Raw genomic sequence first — 27,320 nt, forward strand, 5'->3', positions numbered from 1 at the left:
TCTGCTCGTCGTCGACGGACCTGGAGTCCGAAGCAACGAACAAAGGAGGTGGCGCAAAGCCATCAGAATCCATGAAAGGACGCTGTGTCGAGGGGCCAGAAAACTGAAGTCCGTCCTGCTGAAGGTCAACCAAACTCATATCCTGACCAAGAGGAAGCCGAGCAAAGTCAAAGACCGGAGCTGAAGGTCGTGAGGCATCAGCAGACCCAACCACCGAAGTGTGTGGCAGCTGAAGGCTCACCTGAGGCAGGAAGCCCGTGTGTCCCAAGGTCACAGGAGGTGAACTGGCCAATCCGGGCGGAGCCGGAAATGCAGCCGAAACAGCAGCGCTATGCCAGCCTTGTTGCTAAACAGAATGAGGGCTGAAGCCCGGAACCCCGTAGGGGTGACCTTCAGTCAAACCGGGAGTGACAGTAGCCTGAGCACTCGAGGAATGACCTGAATGACCTTGAGACAAACCGGGAGTGACAGTAGCCTGTGCACTTGCGGAATGACCTGAATGACCTTGGGTCAAACCAGAAGTGACAGTAGCCTGTGCACTTGAGGAATGACCTCTACCTCCGGAGAGGACAGCTGCCGGAAACGGCTGCTGCGGTAAGGCGTGGTTCAGCCCGGACGTGACAGTAGTCTGTGCACTAACCGAAGAACCACTACTCCCGGCCGGAGCCGTGAGCCCAACTGTCGCGGACGACTGCTGGAATAGGGCGAAGCTCGAGCCAGACGTGACAGTAGCCTGTGCACTAGCCGGTGAACCTCTGCTTCCGAGAAACGGAAGCACAGCTGCCGTAAACGGCTGCTGCAAGCACCAACCTTGCTGTGACCTTGTCCCCGGAGGGACATGCACTGTCACACTACCACAAGTAGTAGGCAACGAGTGCAGGCCAGGAAGAGAAGACGAGGGTCCCGGCTGGGACAGTCCACCAAGGTCACGGTGGCCGGCAGTCTGGTAAAGGGCAGACAAGGACACTGCAGGATCCAAACTCAACAAAGAGGCCAAGGAATGAATGTCGCTAACCCCCGGGCGGGGGACAGTGCTGGCCACAGTGTCTGTCCGAGACATCTCCTCACGTACCAAGCTTTTAATCCCTGGAAGCAAAGAGGAAATCAAAGTAGACACCAGAGCAGAAGACTCTGGTGCCGCAACCGAAGATCGAAACGGCGGCCTTAGGGGCAGACGCACGTGGTTGAGAGCCGGACGGCAAATCGTCTGGCGCCGAGAGCGGTACCGAAAACGAAACATTACCCTAAGGGTCCGACACAGTGATAAGAGGATTCTTGCTAGAAGACACGGGAGTAGAGGATTTGGGCTTACCAGGGCCCATGCCCTTGCCCTCAGCCTTCCCCCCTTTCTTTTTCTCACTGTCAGCCATGTTAAGACCGAGCGAAAAATGTAAACAAACAACTGAAAATAGCAAAGTCCGAACGGACACAAAATTCAGAAGCAAGCAAGCACACACAACTAACACATGCGAAGTAGCAACCGAAAAGAAGCTATAAGCAAGCAAGAAACAGCGTTAAGCGTCCGCACGGACGAAAACAACAGAATAGCAAAGGCACGTGTTAGACAGAAAATGGCGACCGGCAAGGAAGCCAACAACTACTGAGAACTTCAAAGTCCAACGGACTAGCAAAATTAACAGCAGAACAATAACAACAAGTCAAAGACTAAAAGGAATGATCTCACCAGCCGCAAAGCCAGCAAGGACGACGGGAGCCGAGGCCGGTGGGTGTCAGCAGACAACGAAAACAGCCAGAGCAAAAGCAAACACGACCGTCTCTCTCAAGTGATAGAAGTCGATTGAATTGGGTATCACGTGGTATGCATCAATGGTGACGTAGTTCACCCACTAATGGGAGGCAACCGCGGGTGACAAGTACCATGGTGCTGTCACTTTTTTAGTTGGGGTTGCTTCCCTTATACTTAGACGGGTAAGCTTTTATCAGGACCTATGCATCTCGAAGTGTGTCAATGCTAATCATGTGATTCGGAGTAAGAATATGTAATTTAATCTGAGATTGCTTGTAAAACGCAACCTCTGGTACAAAACAATCTTGGATCACTTATTATACAAAACGATCTTGTGTTTTTTTTTGTTTGTTTGCTTAACGCCCAGCCGACCACGAAGGGCCATATCAGGGCGGTGCTGCTTTGACATTTAACGTGCGCCACACACAAAACAGAAGTTGCAGCACAGGCTTCATGTCTCACCCAGTCACATTATTCTGACACCGGACCAACCAGTCCTAGCACTAACCCCATAATGCCAGACGCCAGGCGAAGCAGCCACTAGATTGCCAATTTTAAAGTCTTAGGTATGACCCGGCCGGGGTTCGAACCCACGACCTCCCGATCACGGGGCGGACGCCTTACCACCAGACCAACCGTGCACAAAACAAAACGATCTTGGATCACTGATTTGTAAACCAACGTTGTTCACATCTGGTGTAAGGGCTGCAGGCCAATTAGCTTCATCCCATTGCACAGCACCTGTCTCGCACTGTCAAACACCAGGAGTCGTGCCTGCACATGTAAATCAGAATCAGGACTGACCAAAAGCAATATAACAGCAGCACATGTTAAGACTAAAGATGGTTGAAAGTGAGCAGGGGGGTCAAGTCATACAGCTGCAAAATCAGCAAGCTAAAGTTGACTTGTTTCCGCCGTCTTTAGAAGTCGTGCAGTGCCATAAATCTACTGCCGCAGGTCATGCCACAATGTTTTGTGTATACCTCATTCATCATGCCATCTAAACATTTTCAAAATTCCATGGACCAGTCGGTTGGTGATGAGGTCATGATCGAGGCATAGATTTTTGTAGACAAGATTATATCTTTTGCGTTGACTTAAGTGAAGACGACCATTGCTTGACTCTTACTACAGTGTAGTGAAAGGCAATTTTTCAATAGTCATACAAACTGGGCTGAGATCTGTGTAGTAAACCAGGCTTGTCTATTTGTGTGGAGCACTGCTCCTTTTAAAGACAAGAAAAGGTACAAAAACACAGCACATTAATGAATTAATACAAGTTTTTGTTACCTGAGCGACTTCAGTAGCCTCTCCTTTCACAGGCAAGTTTGAATAAGCCGCATTTATTAGATGACTGAAACAGAGAGGAAGAAATCTAAACAATAGTTGTTTTCATAAAGACAGAAAAGAAGGGTATTGTCATTCCTGTGAGAAATGATGAAATTATATCTGGGCCTCCGTCTCTGCAGAATGGCTTGACTGTGTATGGTGGTGGGGAGGAGGGGGTATGTACAAGTTGTCTATTCAGACATTGCTTTATTGCTTTCTGGTACAATGGAACCCCCCTTTTCTGACTTTCAAAATCTGAGAAAATCAGGTCTTAAGAAGGAGGGAGTCTTAAATTGGAGGTACATTTAGAGAGGTTATTTGTTATGAAGAGAGAATCTGAAAAAAGCAAGGTCTTAAAAAGGATGAAGTCGGGGTGGGGGGGCTCTTAAAAGGGGGGGTTCCACTGTATACACCCCCCCCCCCTCCCCCCCCCCCCCCCTCCCCCCAATAAATCTGTAATATTTTTAAGTTCTATCTCTTACTATCAAAGCAAGCAAAACAGAAAACAAGTATGAAGAAGTCTGACCTGAGTTTGAATAAATATTGCACAATGTGACACGGCTCCAGGGTCATCAGTGTCTCCTCCACAAGTTCCGGGTACCTGAAACAACCGTTGCACTTAGTTCTTTTTTAATTCAAAAAGCAACACAAAAAGTGTCAACAAGATGGCATATGTTCAGAACGACTAACACCAAAATCATTCAGTTCATTAAGTGCCTCTATTACAGGCAACGGTATTATGGCAATTGATGATCCATTTTTCTCTTTTTGATCTTCACAGAAACACTTAATCTCAAAACAGAAACACTAAATCTCAAATCTCTCAAAATATTCATCAAAATGACTATCTTTGCCCCAAAGCACTCTTAGATAAGCCGACTTTAGCTACACTAAATTTAAAATGACCTGAACTGCGTTGTTTTTGTGTAATGGTGAAGCCCGTAATACACTATAGTTCAGGGTAAAGGAGAACTAGAAGAAACTAAAACATTGCTCCTGTACCTTGCAACAACTAACAAGAGCTGATGAGCGCTGTCACTGTTTAGGCAGGAGACATCAACCTCTGATGACATCGCCACTCCACAGTTGGCGATCAAACTGAAATAATAAAACTATTATCATCATCTTCTGCTTCTTCTTTTTCATCACCATGATCATCTATATAATGATCAACAGAACAATGCAAAAGAAAAGTATAAATATGCATCCCCCCCCCCCCCCCCCCCCCCCCACTCCTCACCTAGTAATCTTTGACTCAGTCCGGACTGTGGGATTGCATTTCAGCTAGCTCGAAAGCTTCAACATCTATCAATTAGTTGGTTCATTAGGGTTGTCATCGTGGAATAACAGTTTCAGTGCGTCCGTTGTGTTTTTATAGTACTGGCGACTTTTAGGTGACCACACAAACATAAATGATTGAATATTCATATGATGTAAAACAAAAATATAAAATAATCCCTGATAATTCCATTGTCAAATCCTTTTCCCTACTTAGTAAAGTGGTTATTCTGATAAAAACATAAGAATTCAGGCTGCACTGTGCTACTGGTTTATTGAGGTACTGGTTGGAATCTTTTACATGCTTTTTTCTCTGAATGTAATTTTCTGTGCGTGACCTCCCTGACCTGCAGAGTCGAGCGTGAGCGTATTGCAGGAAGACGCCGGAGTCGGCGGAGAAACTGAGCATCCTGTCCCATGAGAAGGTGTAGTTGTTGTTCCGTCGCCCCTTCATGTCCTGAACCATCACCCCACTCACCGCCAACACGTCCGCCACTCGCTCAATATCCTCCGTCTTTGTGGCTGAAAACGCCAGTGTGTCATATGTGGAAAAAGCACATGAAGAACCTTTCACTCAAAATCCTCCATCTTTGTGGCTGAAAATGGCAGTGTGTCATATGGGGGAAAAAGGCACATGGAGATTCTTTGAACTGGTACAGTGGAACCCCCCTTTTAAGACCTCCCAAAATCTGAGAAAATCAGGTCTTAAAAAAGAGTGAGTCTTAAGGGGATGTGCGGGGGTGATTTTTGAGCTTTTGGGCAGATTTGGGCATTTAGACATTTTGACTGTTTGGAAAACTGTGGTCATTTTTCTTTCAATTTCTGCCGTTGATGTTGCATATACATGTTTTTTTTGTGCAATAAAAATAAATTCAATACACCAACCCTCGCCTGATTGCGTTCATTTGTCTTGAACTTGCCTTATTATTGCCGGTTTTCAACACCTTGATCAGCAAATTTGAGCAGACGACAGGGCGAACACTGCATGACGTTGCTTGCTACATAGCCTCCCCTGTTTGCATGTGACCGTTGTTTCGTTATTTTCCGGACTACTTCGGCTCTAACGGAACATTTTCAATGTAGGTCAATCTACGCCAACTTCCTTATACGGAGAGTATGACGTATGATGTGATCTTGATTCGTTCAACCGGGGTCACGTGGTACAACAATGGCGCTTGTTTACAAGCAGTGAAAGTACACGCTCCTGTGCAAAAATGGTTCGCACCAAGCCATCAACAACCAGAGGAGCCCCAAAATCTACGAAAAAGAGGACAGATCAAGTGAAGAATCAATGGAAGGCGAAGAAATCAGCGCAATCAGCTTCTGTGCTGGCTGACGTGGCAGAATTAGTGCCGGTTTTGGGGTCGTCTGCTAGTGCTACATTTTCCGCGTCGATTCCTTCGACTGAAAACATTCTCGGCACGAAGACAAGAAGTGAGTTCAAAAAAGAATCGTATGAGAGGTTTGTGTCCGGTGGAGTTGACACTAAGTCATCTGCTGCTACTGAAACCCTGGTAAAAACCCAGAGGGGTGTTGTAGACTTTGCCGAAGTAGACAGTATGGTTGCAAGTCTGTGCTGTCCACAGTGTAAAAACAAGTGCTTGTCTCTTTGCACAGACTCCAGACCAACAAGTGGCTTGGCAGTATTTGCCCAGGTGAACTGTTCTTCGTGCGAAGAGCCTGTGTATGAACAGTATCTGGCGACAAAATTTAAATCGAAGACAAAAGTGTTCGACATGAACAGACAGGCAGTGTACGTATTCCTCACTTGCTTGTGGACTGCATGGGAGCCACCACATTCAGAAATTTCTGTGAAAACATGGATTTAGCTGGACTTCACCACAAGACCTTTCATAGTCATACTCATGCCAGCCAACTATTCACACAACTGGAGAAATTCCGGAAGCATGTGTTCAGTGACACTGTTGCATATGTTCGAGAAGTTCATGCAAGATACTGTGGCACTACTCTTGGTGTCGACGACACCCTGAACATTATTGTGAGCTATGATGGCACCTGGCTTACTCGTGGACACTCTTCGCACATTGGAGTTGGGTGTGCTGTGGACTTAATTACTGGACTCTGTGTTGATGCCCATGTCATGTGTACCTACTGTCAGGTGTGGAGTCTACGGGGCAGAAGCTGTTTCAGGAAAAGCCAGAGGAGTATGCGGCCTGGCTCGTGGACCACTTGGACAAGTGTGAGGTGAACTATAAAGGTAAATTATATCTGTTTGCACAGACATATTTGAATAGAGTTTATTTCAAATTTAAGCAACTTACTCAAATAATATATAGCAAATTACAAGTAAATGTAATAGTGATGAGTGGATATTATTTTCCATGCATTCCAGTGAAACTGAAAACCAAAACCAAAGGCATGGATGATGGATTAAAAAAAAAAGCGTCATAAAGACAGATCATCAATTTATGATAATAATAATGAAAGTTGTAACACATGCGTAAAAATCCAATTTGTATCTTGAATAGTTCAGGGCATGGGGGAGTGCATGTGTGTGATGAAAATAATAAGAAAACACACACAGATAGATAGACAGACAGAGAGAGAGAGAGAGAGAGAGAGAGCTGTATCTACAGCATCAAGAGAGATTCACAAGTCTTCAGAATCAACGGGCTTCCCAGAACTGAGGGAGCTAGAATAGTGGTCAGGGGATGGCAAATAGTACATGTATGTGTGGCACAATACAAGTGTATTTAAAAACGTTCAAATGGTATCAATTAATGCATTATGCTTAACGTTTACAATCTAACAATGTTCAGTGCACCTATACCTGCTGCTAGAAATTTAATATTCAGTAATTTGGTAATTCCATGTTTATTTCATTTTTTTTCCGCATTAATTATAATTGAAGTAAATTTAGCTGGACAATGACTGTGAATAACACATGCGCGCACACACACACACTTAAAAAATACTCTGTTTGCAAATTACATTTCTTATTTTGTTCTTGTTTGCAGGCTCATCAGGGATGATGGAGGTGGAAGCAGCCCGTGTCATATGGCGTCGATCGGTGAACACCAACAAGCTTCGCTACACAACACTACTGTCGGACGGTGACTCCAAGACTTTTACATAGCTCAACGACATCAAGCCCTATGGTGAGGATATTCACATTGACAAGGAAGAGTGTGCGAACCATGTGAGTAAACGACTTGGTACAGCTCTTAGACTTAGAGAGTTCAACTTTGGACCTGCTGCTGCTGCCGACTCTGCCCAGTTCTTCGGATTCTAGACTGGACATCACATGAAGAGGCTTGGAGCAGCCAGGATGCACAAGAGGGTGCGGAACAGTCTGAAGGCTGTGAGAGACAAGCAAAGTAAAAGGAGAGACAAAGTGCGGGCAGCCAAGTCAGAGAGACTGGAAGAACTTGTTCAGCTGGAAGGTGGCCCTGCATATGCTGCAGGCATGTTCTAAGTTTTGACTAAATGTTTTAACTTAGACGGGGAATCGAGATGAGGGTCATGGTGTATGTGTGTGTGTATAAAGTGATTCCGAGGAAACTACTGGACCAATCTTGACAAAACTTAACATGAGAGTTCCTGAGTGTGATATCCCCAGATGTTTTTTTCCATTTTTTGGAAAGATGTCTTTGATGACGTCATATCCGGATTTTTTTAGGCAGTTGAGGCAGCGCTGTATCACCCTAATTTTTCAACCAAATTGATTGCAATTTTGGTAAAGCAATCTTCGACGAAGTCCAGACTATGGTATTGCATTTCAGCTCAAAATCTTAAAAATAAATTAATGAGTTTGCTTGTTAAAGTTGTCATTAAAATCTAATTTTTAGTAACAAATTAAACCTTGACTGCATTGCATTCCTCATTTTTTCCTGAATTCAAAAATATATAGAAATGTCATGTTCACTCTAACAATGTGCTCATAATTACAGAAAATAGGTTTAGTAAGTACTACATATATGGTCTCATGCTTTGCGGAGACGAGCGTGATCCGTCTCGGTATTGTTAGCCGAGACTATCTAAATGTATCTCGTAGTCTTGGTGATGACTGGTTTGTGGTGTTGATATTTAAGTTTCATACCGATTGACTAAATGTTTTTATATCGCTTTAGGCGACTTGTCATTGTTATTGTGGTTAACATTATTCTCATATATATTCAATATTGTGGTTATTGTGGTTATTGTACGCGTGCAATTGATGACTTGGGTACGTTTCGTAATTTGGAGCTAGCTTGTGTGTGTGTGTGTGTGCGAATGTGAGCGAGTGAGCGAGCTTTTTTTGGTGTGCATGCTGTGATTGGGAGTGTGTGTATGCATTGTTTGTAACTCGGAACAAACAATTTTCCAGGTGTACTGCACATGTTTGAAATAACTTATGTTTTATGTCTTCCCTAACTTTTAAACGGTGTCTCTAAGGTGTGAAAAACGTTCCTCAGTGTGGAATTTGGAGATACATGTATGTATTTTGAGTTTAATTACAACTATCAATGGTTTCAAAACAAATTGTGTGCGTTTTTGCCTTTTTCTCAGTTTGCATGTTTTGACATTTGGGAACAAAATGATTTCAAATCTACTGGTTAGATTTCTGTGAAATTCTGCATACTTGTACTTTTACATACTATCTACAGAGTTACTATTTGAATAATGAATCGGAAAAGAAATGTTGGCTTTACGAATTTTTTAATATTAAATTTTACGCAAAATTTCAACATTATGATAAAAAAAATTTTTTTTAAATAACTGTAATACTCACAGAAAAAAGCAATAGTAAATCTGTAGATATGATCTAAATCTATATTTATGCAAAATATTGGACAGAAATCGAGCATTTGGATATGGAAAAAACGGTTCCTAAAATCCAATATGGCTGCTGTTTACTTTCCTGTTTCTATAGCAACGACATACACAATTAACAAACACGTTAACGTTTTTTAATTCAGAGACCATCAGTATTATAACAAAAGCGACACAAACAGTGCTGATCATCATATATGGAAAATAGCGATTTGGCCCTCACATGGCCTTAAAATAGGGGTAAATTTACAAAGGTTAAGAACAGAAAGTCTGAGAAAACAAGGTCTTAAAAGGGAGGAAGTTTTAAATTTGAGGGTCTTAAATAGGGGGGGTTCCACTGTTGTTGGGGACAGGTGATTGTTATTGAGAGGCAGTTGTCAGGTTCAACTATATTGTCAAAATCATGAACAAGGAAAAAGGAGGGACTTTCATCCACTTCCAAGTGACTTTCAGAACTCAAAATGCTTCTAAAATTAAACAGTACAGATAGAGTCTACAAAGAAATCTTTCACTATAAACAGTTGAGAGAAGCAAAAGTAACCTACTCTTCCTCTCCTTCATAGACTGCAGAATCCTCTCCCTTGCCTCGTCCAGAATATCCCTGAGAAAAACGACTGTTCCTCGTCTAGAACTCATCCCTTCAATGCGTCCAAACTGAATGTGAATATCCTCCACAGGCCTGAAAACCAAAGGAACAACGAAACAAAAATAATGGGGGGAAAATCTATGACTGATTGCATTGCAAATAGAGTTTTCATTTGTGAGGCTGAAATCAGAAACCTACATTTCATAACGACATAAGTGTTGAAGAGTAGTTTGTGTCTTTGATGGTAAGGTGTACTACAATGATCTCTCCATTATCAGGGCCTCCATTTTGAGATGACCTCCTGTCCCTGCTCTCACAGATTTCCGTTTAATCGGCTATGCAAATAGACGTGCATTAAAAACAAGGTTAACTCTTTAAAGACCTAATTTTCTCAGATTTGTTGGAGGATTTCTTCTTCTGCATTCGTGGGCTGAAACTCCCACGTACACTCGTGTTTTTTGCACGAGTGGAATTTTACGTGTATGACCGTTTTTTACCCCGCCATTTAGGCAGCCATACGCCGTTTTCGGAGGAAGCATGCTGGGTATTTTCGTGTTTCTATAACCCACCGAACTCTGACATGGTTTACAGGATCTTTTTCGTGCGCACTTGGTCTTGTGCTTGCGTGTACACACGGGGGTGTTCGGACACCGAGGAGAGTCTGCACACAAAGTTGACTCGGAGAAATAAATCTCTCGCCGAACGTGGGGACGAACTCACGCTGACAGCGGCCAACTGGATACAAATCCAGCGCGCTACCGACTGAGCTACATCTCCGCCCAGACTGCTGTACTACATGTCTGAACTCTACACAGTGCGTGTTTGTAAAAAGCTTAACTGTGAGCCCAGGGCACGTCCAGGTGTCTGAGCACCCCCACCAATTGTCTGAAATGCAGCTGCTGGCCCCCCTCCACCTGGTAAAAGACACGCACACACATAAGGACATGATACCTGTTATAACATACACATGCACATTCACACATCATCCCTGTTCTAACTGAGCCAATTACATTCACATATCATTCCTGTGATAACACATGCATACACATTCCTGTGATAACGCACACACACACATTCCTGTGAAAACACGAGCACACACATTCACACATAATTTCTGTGATAACACATGCACACACATTCATTCATCTTTGCGAACGACAAGAAGAAGATTCACACATCATTCCTGTGATAACACACCCGCACACATTCACACATAATTCCTGTGATAACACATGCACACACACACATTAGGACATGATACCTGTAAAAGAAATCAAATGCACACACATTCACACATCAAACCTGTAAAACAACAAAGGCACATTCACACAAGGAACTGAAAACTGGACACACGCATACAGAAAAATCAGTCTGTCATCAGCATAATGTCAAATTCAGATGGACATTTTGAATCAGTTGCACAGATAGTGAAAGCAGTTGAAGTCTTGAGTTGTCTTTTAATTCAGTTACATATTATGAACACCAAACTGTAATGGATGCGATGGTCACTTTTGCTCCCATTACAATATTGGAGGGGGAAAAAAGTGTAAATCTGGTACAGTATTACACAGCAAGCCATGTAGTATTCTCTATATCCCCCATCTTGGGATCTGTCTTGACACTGTGTACTCACAACGTAATGCATCCTGTCTGGGCGAAACTTGTCTCGCCTGTCAAGAGCAGCGGCCACATCTCTGAAGAGAGAAATAAACACTGCAGACAGTCAGATGAGAAAGCAACTACAAAAACTTGATCTCTTTCATGTTAAGTCTTGCAAACATATTCCACATTTTGATGGAGAAAAAATACATGACATCATTTCAGTTTGCTCAAAGTACAAACAAAGAATTCTGGCATCTTGGCAGTTTCTGCACCTCAAGCTATCTCATATTTAACTGTAAAAAATATGTGTTGACCCATTTTTCTTCCACTGCAGACAAAGACAAGAAAACAAACTTACATTGTGCATGCACACATATATGTACATGGACGCACACATGCACACATGGGCACACAGACAAACACACCTGCACAGACGCACACAAATACACACATGCCAAGGACTCACACATGTGCACTCACATGCACAGACAAAAGCATGCACACACGTACACACAAATGCGGACTGACACAAACATGGGCATACTGACACACACAGTCACATGTGCACAGAGACACACATGTGCACAAAGAAAAACACATGCGCACACAGACACACAGATATGCACACACAGATGCACCCAGACACACAAATGTGCACACAGACACACACATGCGCTCAGTCACACATGCACACATACTGATACACATCTTTCTTTCTTTATTTGGTGTTTAACGTCGTTTTCAACCACGAAGGGTACTGATACACATGCACATGTGCACAAAGACACACATGCGTGCACAGACATACATATACACACAGACACATACAGGGTGGGCCATAAAAAGTGTCCACATTTAATTTGTTAATATTTTTCCTGAAAAGTGATATTTTCTTTTCTGTTTCAGATAGAATTTGAGACAAGCATCTTAGAATTCTTTTAAAGCCTGAATGGATCGCATTCCAGTACAGGAAAGGACCAAAATCGTTGAACTTTACTTTGCTACCAATTCTGTGGTTCTCGCCCAGCGCGCTTTTCGGAGAGAGTTCCCTGGCACACACTGTCCATGCCTTTGCCAATTGCGCACCACACTGTTACTTTTTCGCGGCTCAGTGGTGGCTGGATGTGTTCATGGGGCTGATTAGGTGCCCAAAATCTCATGTTTTGTTTGTTGACATGTCCACTCAAATGAAAATGGGCTTCATCGCTGAAGAAAATGAGGTCGAGAACTCCTGGGTTGTTTTCAATTCTTTCAAAAATGCTTTGACTGAATTCTAACCTTTCTCTTTTGTTTGCATCAGTTTGTTGTTGGAGAATTTGTATCTTGTACGGAAACAATCCTAAGTCTTTGTGTATGATCCTTCGTACAGATGTCCTCGAGATACCGACTTCCTGTGACAGCCGCCTTGTTGATTTTCGTGGGGATTCCTGCAAACGGTCCCTTACTGCTTCAATGTTAGGTGGACTTCTAGCAGAACATGGTCGACCACTATGTCCTTTATTGTTATCTGCGAGACTACCAGTGTTCCTGAATTTATCCACGAGGCGCTTCACAGTTCTCGCACATGGACAGTGTGTGCCAGGGAACTCTCTCCGAAAAGCGCGCTGGGCGAGAACCACAGAATTGGTAGCAAAGTAAAGTTCAACGATTTTGGTCCTTTCCTGTACTGGAATGCGATCCATTCAGGCTTTAAAAGAATTCTAAGATGCTTGTCTCAAATTCTATCTGAAACAGAAAAGAAAATATCACTTTACAGGAAAAATATTAACAAATTAAATGTGGACACTTTTTATGGCCCACCCTGTATATGCACACATACAGATACACACATGTGCGCACAGACATGCACACATGGACACACACACACACATGTGCATTCAAACACACATATGAACACAAAGACACGTGCACACAAAAATACACATCCGGACAGTTGCACACATGGACTAACACATGCGCGAACAGACATGCGCACACACACACACGGACAAACCTGGTGAGGTATAAAGATGACCCATCACTTTTGACCAGTGTTGCTTTGATGTCTGATCCTCTGTCCTCCACCATCATGTATCCCACTCCTTTCTCACTGGAAAACACATTCAGAGAAAAACATTACATGCTCCATCTCAACACAGACATCAACAACACAGTGCAACAGTTTTATCAGACTTTCTGTTCATAATCTCTGTAAATTTACCTCGGTATTAAGACTCCCCCCCTTTTCTAGAGCTGTTTTTTTCTCTCAGAATTTCGAAGCTCTTAAAAGGGGAGTTCCACTGTACAAGGGTCCATGACTCACTCTTTTACAAAACTGCTGACAAGTTTATACCTGTGCACATGATTTCCCTCAGGTTGCGTCTCCCCAAAACGCACAACTTACTAACATTATGAGACCTCCCCCCCCTCCATATTGATAAACCGTTGATCTTCTCAGCCCAGTCTTGAAAGAAATTTGCTGATCCGATGAGAATTCCCTCGTCTGCATACTTTCGGTCCTAATGACTGGGAAAAAGGTCAATAAAGAAACGGAGCAGACAACTCACTCTGTCTTCAGTAAGCCCCGGTTCTGCAGAGACGTGAGGAGCTCCTGTGTTTGGTGGCTGTACTGGGATTCGTACTGAGTGTCTGTGAAGGTCACACCCAGACGCTGCAAGGAACACAATCATTTTGAAACTTTCCAAACAAAATTGCACTGTACATGTATTATTTTTTAGTCAACCAATGGGTGCTGTACACTTTATTATCTGTCATGTCATCAAAAATCTCAAAAATAGGTCTTGATTCTTCGCGAATTAAAAATGAGATTTCTTTGAAAAAGAATGTAAGGCTTCTTTTTAAGCCTACTGTCTATATGATACTTACCGAGACAGTACTATTCTTGCACATTATCTATTATAGGCCGAAAAAATTGGACAAAACGCTGAGTGGGTACAATTATCTCCCATAACCATGCGCCACCGTGGATCCCAAGCACTGTCCGAGTGCTTCCCCCTTACAGGATGTAGGTGGCGCGTCCTCTTTCTTTATGAGCTGCAGACCCTCAAAAAGCCCATAACATATCAAGAGGGGAGGCGGGAGGGAAACTCTAATAGTACTGTCTCGGTAAGTATCATATAGACAGTAGGCTTAAAAAGAAACCTTACAGTCAATATAACACTTACCTCGACAGTACTATTCTTGCACAGAATACCAGAGTGGTGTGAGGGTGATATGTAGAGTATTAAACTCCTTAATCAAAATCACTTAAATCCAAGGATTAAGATACCCAGGCAATTTTCGAACAGTACTACCGTAAAAGAAAATATACCCAAGAAACATACCTTAGACTGACGTGACCATGCTGGCAACCACTGCTGTGTGGTGAACTCAATGTCAAAGTCCAGGCCACTCAAAGCTTGAATACCACTGAGTCTACGGCAAGTGGCTAAAGCGATGAGGAACAATTAGTCTTAAAAATCAGCAACTTGATACTGATGCCTGCCAGGGGTTCAAACTCATTGCTACGCAGGAGTTTGAGGACCAGAAAGACATCCCCCTTGGGAAATGAAACCCGAGGTTTAGACACCGCTGCATTGCTAATACCCGAAAGGACATTAGCGATGAGGGAGGACCTGATCAAGTGTTCAGGTCTGCGACCAGTAGCGGCCGCAATCGTGGAAGCGATGGCAGATCTGTATCCAAGAAGAGTCTTAGAAGAAAGACTCTTCTTTTGATACACTTCCACCAGGAAGTTGGCCAAGTCCTGTGTTGAGGGATAAAGCGGCTTTATCCCCTTGGACAAGGCGAAGGTGGCCCAAGCTCTCCAGCGTAAGTCGTAGAGCTGATTAGTTGATCGCCTCTTAGCGTTCAAGGAAAACTCTACTGAACTCTTGTGCAATCCTAGTGCAAGCAGTTTGGAGCGCACAAGAGCCATGCGGTCAAGCACAGACTCTCTGGACGTGGATGAGGGAGGCATGATCGAGGCTGGAGCAGACCTCCCCCGTCCAGATCCAGAGGTAGAGGGTCTACGTGGGTGAGACCGCGAAGATCTGGAAACCACAGAGCTGTTGGCCAGTAAGGCGCGACCAAAATCAGTCTTGGTCGTTCCTGCAGATATTTTGCCAGCACCCTCGGAATCAGAGATGTCGGGGGATAGGCGTAAGCATCGAGGAGCCTCCACAAGAGAGTGAATGCGTCCAAGTGGAACGCATTCATGTCTCGAAAGGGGCTGACGTACCTGGGAAGCCGAGCGCTGAATCGAGTTGCGAACCGATCGATCAGAGGACGGTCCCACCTTGCCCACAGACGCTGTAGAACGTTGTGAGCGATGGTCCATTCTGTGGAGAGAACCTGATCGCCCCGACTGAGAATGTCGACCAGGGCGTTCAGTTTCCCCGGAACGAACTGGACTGACATCCGGACCTGATTGGTCTGGCACCAGAGCAGAATCTCCTCCGCCAACAGGTAGAGGGACCGAGAATTGGTGCCCCCCTGGTGGCGAAGGTAAGCTAAGCATGTGGTGTTGTTGTCCCCGTTGAAAATCAGAGGGGCCAAGGACAGGCCGAATGGGAGGGCCCGAAACTCGAACACTGTGCCCTCCCAAACGAACCGGAGCAGATGTCGGTACCCCGGGGCCACCAGGATGTGGAAGTAAGCATCCTGGAGGTCCCAGACATGGCCCAATCGTTTGGCCGGATGGCCAACCGGACCGACGAAGGGGTTTCCATCTTGAACTTGCACCTGTGAAGGTACAAGTTCAAGGTGGAGAGGTCCAACACCGGCCTGAACCGGCCGTCCTTTTTGGGGACGGTGAACAGGCGGGAGCAGAACCCCGGAGAAGGCTGAGAAAGGGGGTAGACCGCCTTCTTCTCGACCAACGAGTTCACCTCGTCCTGAAGAGCCTGCCATCTGGCAGGGTCTCGAGGAGGGGGGAACGTCCAGGGTAGAGCGGACAATGGAGGTTGTGACGACAGCGGTAGAGAAAACCCCGACCACACCACCCTCAAGAAAAACTGGTTGGAGACCAGTCTGCCCCACATGCCGCGGGCCCGAAAAAGGGAACCGACGGACGAAAGAGGGGCAACTTGAGGGGGCGTCAACGTAGGGCCGGGACTCACTGAAAATTCTGCTGGCGGGCAGGCGCAGGCTTGCGACCACCCCCCCTGGTGGTGCTGCTTCCCCTTACCTGTCTGAGCACCCTTCGTCTAGCTTGGGAACGCAACAGGCGCCTAAGAGGAGGAAGAAGGAGGCAGTGAAACTGGCTTCTTCTTCTTCTTCTTCTTCTGAGGCTGGGAGCTGGAGGTGACTGTAGCACTTCTCTTACTCCCCGCCGCCGTCGCCGAAGCAGCGAGGCCAACCATCAGAGAATCAGTGTTCCTCTGGCGTGTGGACTCCACCACAGAACGAACAGTGTCCGGATGAAAGAGGGAAGAAGGCTGAGGAAACGTGTTCCTCAGACTCTTCCTCATATCCGGAGGCACTATAGAAGTAGGCAGAAAATGATCACGGAACAGGGCCAATAAAGTGGACCCGTGTTCCAATGGCCAATTCTGCCGCAGACGTCACGCACGATCGCACGGCATGCAAAGCCCGATCCACTCGAACCGTGTCAAGGACCCGAGTGGAATCGGACTCTGCCCGATCGGGAGGGTCCAACAGTGTGGACAGCGTGCTCATCCATGTCAAGGCCTGTGATTGGGCCTCGACTGTGGAAGAAACGGTGGCCTCAAGATTGTGGAACGAAGCAGAGCTCAGTTCCACCTTCTTGACCGAAGGCACCTCCCCAACGAACACATCACCGTCAGCCCCACCCTAAACACTCGAAGTCTGGAAAGGGAGAGTTCGAGAGTCAAAGGGAAAAGGGAGGGACGAAACAGATTGGACACGAGGAAACAGTGGAGGTGCGCCTCCCGAAGGAAAGCATGGCACTGAACCCGCGTCCTCCCGAGGAACATAGGTCGCGTTTGCACGTGAATCTGTACTCCTCAGGCGATGTGCTGCCGCTTCCACCGTGGCACTAAGACTAGGGTGGAACGCGAATTGCCGGCGGACGGATCGTTCATAAAACGAGCCGCCGGCAGACGCGGCGTGAGCCTCCCGCGCCCGGGCCGAAGCGGACTCAAAGGACGAGAGGGCGTCTCAGGGAAGGACGTCCTGAAACTGTTCAAACGTCCTTCTAGCTGTGCGAGGACGAGCCTCCTGCCTCTCGTCCTCAGACCCCGGGTCCAGGTCCTGTGTGTCAACACTAGACGACAGACGCTTAAGAGAGGCATCCGTGACGTCAAGACGCCGCGTGATGTCTGTCATGTACTGTTGGAAAGTACGAAGCATAGCTTCGGAAGTTCCATCAGAAACCGGCAAGGGTAGAGGATCAGTGTTAACCTCAGGGCGACCCTGATCCTCCTCCCTATCGTCCTCCGACTCACTCTCCTCTTCACTTCCCGACAACTCCTCAAAAGCAGGAGTGTAGGGAGCTTGAGGGGGAAGAGCCGAAAGCGATGAAGCAGGCTGTGAAGAAACGCCCACAGAAGCAAGAGGCCGCGAAGACCCCTGCCCCAAAGACGAAACGTCTCCAGCAGCCGAAGGGGGAGAAAAACAACAACCCTGCGACTGTTGGGTCAGCCCAGCCAACGAACCCCCGCCATTTATAGACTGAACAGGAACCCATCGGGTCTGATCAGAAAAGAAATGGTCCGGTCCGGTCGGGGGTGCCGATCCGGTCCGGTAGGGTGGTCCGGTGTTCCGGTCCGGTGCCGGACCATCCGGAGGTCCCGTTCGGCACCGAACCATCGTACCCACAGAAGTGTTCGGGTGGTTAGGTCCGGACGTGGACATACCGTACCATCCGGACCCGTGGTCCGGTATGGTCCGGTTCGGTGCCAGACCATCTAGACCAACAGAGGTGGTCGGGTGGTCCGGCACCGGGCCATCCGGACCCGTAGGTCCGGACCCGTAGGTCCGGTACCATCCGGAGGTCCTGTTCGGCACCGAACCATCCGTACGCACAGAAGTGTTCGGGTGGCTCGGTCCGGGCGTGGACGTACCGTACCATCCGGACCCGTAGGTCCGGTTCGGTGCCAGACCATCCGGACCAACAGAGGTGGTCGGGTGGTCCGGACCGGTCCGGTAGGGTGGTCCGGTGTTCCGGTCTGGTCCCGTACCATCCGGAGGTCCCGTTCGGCACCGAACCATCCGTACCCACAGAAGTGTTCGGGTGGTTCGGTCCGGACGTGGACACACCGTACCATCCGGACCCGTAAGTCCGGTGGTCCGGTATGGTCCGGTGCCAGACCATCCGGACCAACAGAGGTGGTCGGGTGGTCCGGTCCGGACCGGACCACCGGTCCAGCACCGGACCATCCGGACCCGTAGGTCCGGTCCGGTCCCGTACCATCCGGAGGTCCCGTTCGGCACCGAACCACCCGTACCCACAGAAGTGTTCGGGTGGCTCGGTCCGGACGTGGACATACCGTACCATCCGGACCCGTAGGTCCGGTTCGGTGCCAGACCATCCGGACCAACAGAGGTGGTCGGGTGGTCCGGACCGATCCGATAGGGTGGTCCGGTGTTCCGGTCATGTGGTCCGGTCCCGTACCATCCGGAGGTCCCGTACGGCACCGAACCATCCGTACCCACAGAAGTGTTCGGATGGTTCGGTCCGGACGTGGACCTACCGTACCATCCGGACCCGTAGGTCCGGTGGTCCGGTATGGTCCGGTTCGGTGACAGACCATCCGGACCAACAGAGGTGGTCGGGTGGTCCGGTTCGGACCGGACCACTGGTCCGGTACCGGACCATCCGAACCCGTAGGTTCGGTCCGGTCCCGTAGCATCCGGAGGTCCCGTTCGGTACCGAACCATCCGTACCCACAAAAGTGTTCGGGTGGCTCGGTCGGACGTGGACATACCGTACCATCCGGACCCGTAGGTCCGGCATGGTCCGGTTCGGTGCCAGACCACCCGGACCAACAGAGGTGGTCGAGTGGTCCGGCCCCGACCGGACCACTGGTCCGGTACCGTACCATCCGGACCCGTAGGTCAGGTGGTCCGGTGTGTTCCGGTTCGGTGCCAGACCACCCAGACCAACAGAGGTGGTCGGGTGGTCCGGTCCCGACCGAACCACTGGTCCCGTACCGTACCATCCGGACCCTTAGGTCCGGGGGTCCGGCAAGGGCCAGAGGTACTGTCCCGCACCGGACCCTAAGGTCCGGTACGGTCCCGTACCATGGGTCCCGTCCGGACCAAACCCGGAGGTCAAGTCCAGTCGGGACCCGTGGGTCCGGTTCGATCCCGACCCGTAAGCCTGGAACGTTCCGGACCCTTGGTCCGGACCATCCGTCACCCGAACACCAGACGCTAAGGAATGGCGTGGGGTCAAGACGGTCCGGTCGGAGGTGTCGGTCTGAGCAACAGAAACAATGTTCCCGTCGCCCTGACCATTCGACAGAAGTACCACGTTCTGTCGAACACCTCCACGTCCAGTAACTAGTCGGCCGGAGCGTCTTATCAAGAGGGACAGCCACCAGTCACACGGACGTCAGAGGGAACCGTAGTACCAGTGGTCGTAGGCACGAAGCCTGAAACCCCTGCCCCCACAGGACCGCCCTGAACGGGGTCAATTCGCATCCCAACCCCAGCGGGGAGGGAATTCAGAGACCCCGTCATCTCCTCCGATCTCCCCCCCCAGGAGGCCGAAACTACTGTCGAAACAGCAGCAGACGACCCAGCGAGGGAGTTCAGAGGAGGACCCGTGTCCCTCCTGGCTTCCACAGCGGTGGAAACCGAGGAGGGCACAGGAGAGGCACCGGAAAAGGAAGATTTTAATGCCAACTGCACCCGGTGTTCCCAGGCGGTCACCCATCCAAGTACTAACCGGGCCCGACGTTGCTTAACTTCGGTGGTCGGACGAGAACCGGTGTTTACAACGTGGTATGGCCGTTGGCTGTCAAAACCTGAGTCTCTCCAGTAGCCCCTAGATCGGATTCACCAACCCCCAAAGAGGGTTGGGAATCGACCTGCCCCCGGATTCGAGCCAGGGAGGAGAAGGAAACCTTCCCCCCAGGCTTGAAACCGGGAGGAGCTGAAGTCTGAGACTGAGGGCCGGACAACGGCGTCGAAGGGGGGGAAGCTTGTTCCACTGAAGGAGAAGGAGAAAGAAGCTTTTTCTTTCCCCTCGACCTTCCCCGAACCTTCGACGGCGCAGCCCCGCCCGAAGTCCCAGGCTCAAGCCCAGCCTGTTTGAGCAAGCTCGCATTGAGCTTGCTCAAACAGGCTTTCTCCGCCCTCCCTCGCCGCAAACGCAAAGCGTTTGGGGAGGGAGAGTCGGAGCGCCGAAAGATCCCCTTCTCCGTGCGTAAAACATGACGCTGGGCGCCCGGAGAAGGGTTGCCCCCGGCAGACTCTGGTTCCGTAGAACCAGAGCCCAAAACAGGACGAGACATCCTACCTCGCCCTGTACGTACCCTTAAAGACCGAGAATTAACAAAATTCAAAGAAAATTTAGGTCAATACTCAAGTGAATGCGGCGAAACGAGAAGCAGACGACCGGTCACCACGAAGTAGGACGGGAGGCACGCCGAGTCCGCCACACAAAAACGGAGGCACAAGTTGAAGGAAACACAACGTAGCCTCAAGCCAGAAGTGGAAAAACACACAATAATCCAACAGGTGATAGTCCACACAGAAAAGAAGCCTCTTAGTCCAAAATAATCCGGGAGCGTAGCAGAAACACAGCCGGTCTGACACGCGCGAAAAAAGAAAGAGGCCGCGCCACCTACATCCTGTAAGGGGGAAGCACTCGGACAGTGCTTGGGATCCACGGTGGCGCATGGTTATGGGAGATAATTGTACCCACTCAGCGTTTTGTCCAATTTTTTCGGCCTATAATAGATAATGTGCAAGAATAGTACTGTCGAGGTAAGTGTTATATTGACAAAACACACCATGACTTCTACTTTAACTTTAACTGTTGTGCCGTCAGTGTTTGCAACTTGTTTCACAATTATTTCCACACTCCCTGATTATGTCTCGTCATTACTGAGTGAAAGAAGTGCAAAACTAAATTAAAATCATACACATGTCTCCTTCTTAGGTCCGCAAAATTCTCACTATAAAGGAATAACTCTTAACAAATGACAGACTTGTTGGCAGATACCTCTACCACAGTTTAAGCATCATCGAATTGGAATCCACTGTATATCCTTTACCTGATACATCTTTTGGTATTCTTCCAGACTGAGTTCTCTGAATTGCTTCCACAGTTTCAACATCTCAGGGTCACCTTTGCCAAGGAAAATATACTTCAAGCATTAATCACAGCAACAACACAGGCTAACTTTCTTTCTTTATTTGGTGTTTAACGTCGTTTTCAACCGTTCAATCGCGACGGGGAAAGGGAGGGGGGGGGGGGGGGGGGGGGGGGGATGGGATAGAGCCACTTGTTAATTGTTCACAAAAGCACCAATCAAAAAACCGCCCCAGGGGCCCGCAACGCAGCACAATATATGACCTTACTGGGAGAATGCAAGTTTCCAGTACAAAGGACTTAACATTTCTTACATACTGCTTGACTAAAATCTTTACAAACATTGACTATATTCTATACAAGAAACACTTAACAAGGGTAAAAGGAGAAACAGAATCCGTTAGTCGCCTCTTACGACATGCTGGGGAGCATCGGGTAAATTCTTCCCCCTAACCCGCGGGGGGACACAGGCTAACGCTAGAGTTACAACGATAAAGACTGGAGAGAAATTGCTTGTGACTAATCTCTTAACTTGCAGGTCTCCTTTTGACTTATTTACTTCTGCAGTATTTTGTCCATAGCAATAATTAAAGGCACAAACACACACACACATTCACAACCCAACACACACACTTAAATAGTATTCTTGTTTGTCTGATTAATGACATTTGTTAGCCATAGGTTTAAAGCTTTGTGCAAAGCCATCATTGATGAAATGTTTACCAAACATCAAAAGCAATCAATAAAGAAGAGAGCACCTTGTTCTAGTTTGGTAAAGAGTTGCAGCCCTTGTTGGTATGTGTTGTTTGACTTGCTCTGTTTCTCTTCCTCAACCTTCTGGTTTATCTCAACATACACCTGGTCAACAAACATACAAGCAATCAACTATAGACAAGTTCCGGAAATAACTCGAACATAATAAATTGTGACCAGAAGATCTTGTCACAAGTTAAACAGAAACAACTCCACTCAAAATGTTTGAACAATGACAACCAACTTTCAATATCACAACAGTCAACACAAAAAGTTTCTCACAGAGAATCAAAAGATATTTTTCAAAATCTTGATCTAAAAACGGGTGAGCTCACTAATTAATCTGTCAATACCCTGTGTACTACATGTATACATTCACTACAACAAAGTATATCGGACCTCCAGTGTACGCATTCAAGCTACTAGCAACTATTGCAGTTATAAAGACACTGTAATTCAATAGTTTAGCTCTAAAGCTTACCTAACATAAAAATCCCGATTTAGCTGTATATCAGTGTTTCTGACTAATGCCTGATTAAATAGCTGATATTCATCTGATGACAGAAAACATTAAGTGTTACCTTGAACAGATGCAAGAGAGGATCTTCTTTAAGCGATGTCTCATCACCGTAACGTTGAAAACCCAGCGCCAGTAAACCTGTTTTTAAATGTATGAATGCAAACACACACAACACAAAAAATCTTGACAAAAAGTATTTTTCTCTACTGTTTCTTAAGTCACATGCAAAATAATAATCTTGCAGTCCACGCTAAGACTCATACCAGCGCAGGATCTGGAAAAATCAAGACAAACATGAAAATGAACATCAGACATTCATCCTGTTTGAGCGGAAACGTACACTTTTAATTCTCGCTAAAAGTAAAACAGTATAAGTATAACTGCCTTCAGATAACTTTTGTAGATGGGATGGAACAACTAGCCTAACGTCTGCTGGCTGATCTTTGGGAGACAACAGAGAATAAGCAGTACAGTGGACACCCCCTGAACTGTGTTTCCCAGTCCCCCAGGTAAATACGCACCAAACTGTGTTCCCCAGTCACCCAGGTAGTTGACCCTGTGGACGGTGTGACCGAGGTGCTGGTACAGGTTGGCGGTGAAGTGACCAATGATGGTGGACCGCAGGTGACCGGCGTGGAAAGGCTTGGCTATGTTGGGAGAGCTGCGGCACACACAACATTCATGTCACTCTCAAGTCTCATCGAACACTCTCGTTCACCTTCTGTCTGATCTATTGATAATTCTAATGATTTGTGATAAGTATGTCTGCGTTCATGTTCAGTAGTGGACAAAACTTTGTTACTGTGTGGTTTCTTAGCCCCCTGGGGCCAAAACCTATTAATAACTTATAATCAGGTCTTTGTTTGTTCGTGTTTTGTGGAGAGTATAACTTTTGCATGACTGCTTCCAGTATTGTTTATTCAAGGAAATGGATCTTCATCACGACACAGCTTAACACTAAAAAGACACTCAAGAATCTGAAATACAAGTCTAAGAAGCATGTATCTTCTTAAAAAAAAGTTAAAAATTTAAACACAAACTTAAGTACCAGAACTTCAAAAAAAGGAGCCAAACTTATCTCCTCAGTACCTGTACTCGACCAAAACTGTCTGCTGACTTGTGCCTTCAGTGGGAGGTAAGTTCAGTGAAGCGGAACCAAACGACGGGCCCTCCCTTTGCACCACGTCCAACACCTCCTGAACAGAGAATACTTTTTGTAATTGCCACAACAGCTGGCAAGATTCAACGGTAATCACATATATTACTCCGCTCATATAAGTGGTACCTGCGACATTGGACCCAATAAAGAAACATGTTGTCTGTTCTTCAATGATCCTGACCAAAACATACCTGTCATGACAAACTGACAGGCCACGCGCAATGTAGGGATAGTTTCAGCTGGTCCTAAGGGTGTCTTTCATCACAGGTACCACTGTATCACAATCACCTCATGCCATCAACAGATACTAAAACTCCAACAAATTATACAAGTTTTTCACCAGTGTTAATAACTGCACGGCTAGTGCTAATAATTATTAGTAACCCCAGAAACCATACACAGAGACAAACAGAGATACAGACATATCAACACACAATTTACCTTGTGAAAAGTGTGAGGATCAACAGAGATCATCACTGCATGTTTGTCTGGTGTGCACTCCCTAACGACATCTCCCTGTGTCAAACACAAGCATTTATAATCTATAAAAATATAAAATGTATGACAACATTCTTGGTATCAGAAGCATCCCACACTTGCTTATTGAAGTTACTCCTCATGAGGGTGAGTTAATCAAAATGTCTTCATTTACCCTTGTCAAAGTGTGTGCACAACACTGCACACTGCTGCTGTTCAGTTTGTACTGGCTGCCTGTGGCTCAATGGATAAAGTACAAAACCTGCTGTCTCTGAGATAACAAAATCTGACAACTACACCACCCCCCTTTACAATACAAGTGTATTCACTGCCTCATACGCTACCCTCGTCTCCTGACACTTGTCGCTTCAAAGTTATATGGTACAAATGTTCAGAAGCTCATCACTTAAAAAGTTACCTAACTTCAGAGCATGGTACAAAAAACTGCTATCCTCAAAGTCAGCCAAGTGAAAATGAATGTGAATTAGGTTGAGTGCCTTGCAGCATGTGAAGCACTAAGCTAAGAACCCATCCAAAATGTTGTGAGGCCCAAAAAAAAAAAAGGTCTGTTTACGGTAACCCGACCGACCCTATTTTTTTCGCGCGACCCTAGACTTTTTTTTGGCATTTGGGGAAAAAAAAAATCTTTTGGTTTTTTTTGCAAAATAACGTAAAAATATGGTTTTTGGGAAAAAAAAAAAAAAGAAGAAAAAAAATCCCGACCTACCGACCCTATTTTTTTTTGCCTTGTTACCGTAAACAGACCTTTTTTTTGTGGGCCTTACCCAATCTTGCTAAATCTGTCAAAAAGTCACATGTGTCACATGCCCGCAATTTATCATGATTAATAAAGTTGGTGTGGTGTGTGACTGATAAAGAACAACATGTGCAACTGCAAACAACAAGAAGTCTTGTGTGTACCTGGATCTGGGCCAAAATGTCCATCAGTCCCTGTGTGCTTGAAATCTGCACTGTCCTTCCAAGGCTGGCCAAATCAAGCTTGTATTGTGGCTCTCCAAGCCTGAAATCATTTTACAAAAATAAAAAGTATATAATTATAAGAAAATAAACAATATAAATTAACCAAACAAAAAACAGCCACTACATTCAGAAAACCAGTGAATCAAGAGAATATCTTTAAAATTAATTTTCTTTGCGCTCATGCAGTTCAGCTACGGTTGCGTTTGACACAATCACTGAAACTAATGATGCTTTTAGTTTTACAAAGTAAGTTCACTGACAGTGACACATAATAAAGATCACAAAAGCAGAAATGCAACAGTGACATAAATCTAGCAAATATTATGTTCTAGGCTGTGCACGAAGAACGACAAACAATATATATTTTAAAGTGACTGTGACCTTATTTGGGAGTGAAAAACTAACCTGGTCTTTTTCCTAACATCCTGTGTGGTAACAAGCAATGCAACATTTCTCTCCAGCCGTTCCACCTCAGCTGCTGCCAGCTTTCCATGTTTTGACAGCGTTCTCAAAATCTATGAAAACAAATGACGCAATATCAGTTTTACTCCCTACAAGTACAAGTGCAAAAGAACAATGATACACACGCAACAATATATAGTCCCAAATTAACCCAGTGGACTGGAAGCGACACCACATACTCAAAGATTCACTCAGTGGAACTGTGAGCCACACGGGACTAAAAAGGGTTATTGCCACAACTCACTCTTCTTTCTTCTCGTTCGCTCCTTCTTGACTCACGACTCACTGAATGGGCAACTTGGTACATGCAGCTGCTTACTCTAGATGTAACACTGAAGAAATTACATCATAACAGTTAACATTAACAAGTCCATTCTTTCTGTGAATATTTGTGCATGGTGATGTACTTGCAATCAAAGGGTCAATCATAATGACTGCCATTAGGTAAGCAACCAGTTCAACTGGAATACATACACCCACTGATATATTCAGACTGCTACAATTTTTTTTAACCAAAAGGCCATTGCAGTTATTTTGTAATTCAATCAAAAACTGTGATTCTGTATACGTAGTCTGTAACATGCTAAATCAATCGTGTAAACCAATCAGTCACTGCAATTGTATCTGAGCCCGCGTTTGATCAATCTAAGTAGCTAAGGTCAGTTCGCAACGCTCAGTCAAATGTAATTCGAAAAGCAAAACTACGTCTACACAGACTACGACGAGCAAGTGTAAGAAAAGAATAGTTGAATAATGTTCAAACCCTGTTGGCAATGGTACGACGAAAGTATCCACTCATGCTGTCAAAGCCTCATTAAGCCACAGAGGGACTGTAACATCAGCTATTCGATGGTATGGGGTGGATTTCTGTCACAGCAAATCAGGCAAGGTGTACTCTCATGGGCGCCGCCATATTGTTATGCTTTATTTGCTCTTCTCAGCCTGAAGAGTCCAAAGAGGTGAATCAATGGGCCACAGGCGCGCACTGGACTCACAAGCCCGGTAGTAAATTGGCTCGCTCAACGTGGATTTACAACCATCATCATGTACTCCGCCACTAACAGGCAATGATTCTTGTTGCAAAGTTGTGCACGATTATGGGTTTGTGAGAGGTAAAACTGATCGTGTAATTACTTTTGATGGGATTTGTTGGTGGTTACTCTAGTTGTGTGCAATTAATGAGCAGCTACCCCAAATCTTTATCACCCACTTTGTTTATTTAAAATGAATAAAAACAAATTGAATTTTTTTTTAAATTGAAAAAAGTCAAGTTACTTAGTAAAATAACAGAAAAGAAAAGAATACACCAGTCAAGAAATTCTAAATCTTGATATTTGTTTCTTGAAGTACCAAAAATAAAAGAAATAAAAATTAGTGACTACAAAAGAAAAAAGTAAGTAGATCATAGATGAATAAATAAAGATACAA

At 45.9% G+C, this 27,320-nt stretch overlaps 1 protein-coding gene and 1 non-coding gene across 2 annotated transcripts; both read right to left on the bottom strand.

Annotated features, from left to right (window-relative positions):
* Positions 1-2,003: 2,003 nt before the first annotated feature.
* LOC138972820 (probable arginine--tRNA ligase, mitochondrial) lies at positions 2,004-26,833 on the bottom strand. The gene is made up of 19 exons (XM_070345487.1): positions 26,656-26,833; positions 25,836-25,945; positions 25,371-25,470; positions 24,414-24,488; positions 23,903-24,009; positions 23,335-23,474; positions 22,875-22,951; positions 22,299-22,398; positions 21,503-21,576; positions 13,862-13,965; positions 13,309-13,404; positions 11,347-11,407; positions 10,551-10,627; positions 9,673-9,806; positions 4,702-4,876; positions 4,079-4,174; positions 3,603-3,677; positions 3,038-3,101; positions 2,004-2,521 (listed from the first exon to the last, which is right to left on the bottom strand). The coding sequence occupies exons 1-19, from the start codon at positions 26,689-26,691 to the stop codon at positions 2,435-2,437; spliced, it is 1,788 nt and encodes a 595-aa protein (XP_070201588.1). The 5' UTR covers positions 26,692-26,833; the 3' UTR covers positions 2,004-2,434.
* On the bottom strand, positions 20,121-20,239 carry LOC138951341 (5S ribosomal RNA). Its single transcript, XR_011451102.1, has one exon. It is a non-coding gene; the product is annotated as a 5S ribosomal RNA (ribosomal RNA).
* Positions 26,834-27,320: the final 487 nt, after the last annotated feature.

This window comes from Littorina saxatilis, linkage group LG1 (genome assembly GCF_037325665.1).
Source record: "Littorina saxatilis isolate snail1 linkage group LG1, US_GU_Lsax_2.0, whole genome shotgun sequence".
NCBI lineage: Eukaryota > Metazoa > Mollusca > Gastropoda > Littorinimorpha > Littorinidae > Littorina > Littorina saxatilis.

Bases quoted from the DNA above. Each gene is read 5' to 3' on its own strand.
- LOC138972820 (XM_070345487.1), bottom strand. From the start codon at position 26,691: ATGAGTGGATACTTTCGTCGTACCATTGCCAACAGG. The intron at 4,175-4,701 runs GTCAGGGAGGTC...TTATTATTTCAG, and splicing joins GCTCACGCTCGACTCTGCAG to TTTGATCGCCAACTGTGGAG. The intron at 2,522-3,037 runs GTAACAAAAACT...TTACATGTGCAG, and splicing joins AGGCTACTGAAGTCGCTCAG to GCACGACTCCTGGTGTTTGA.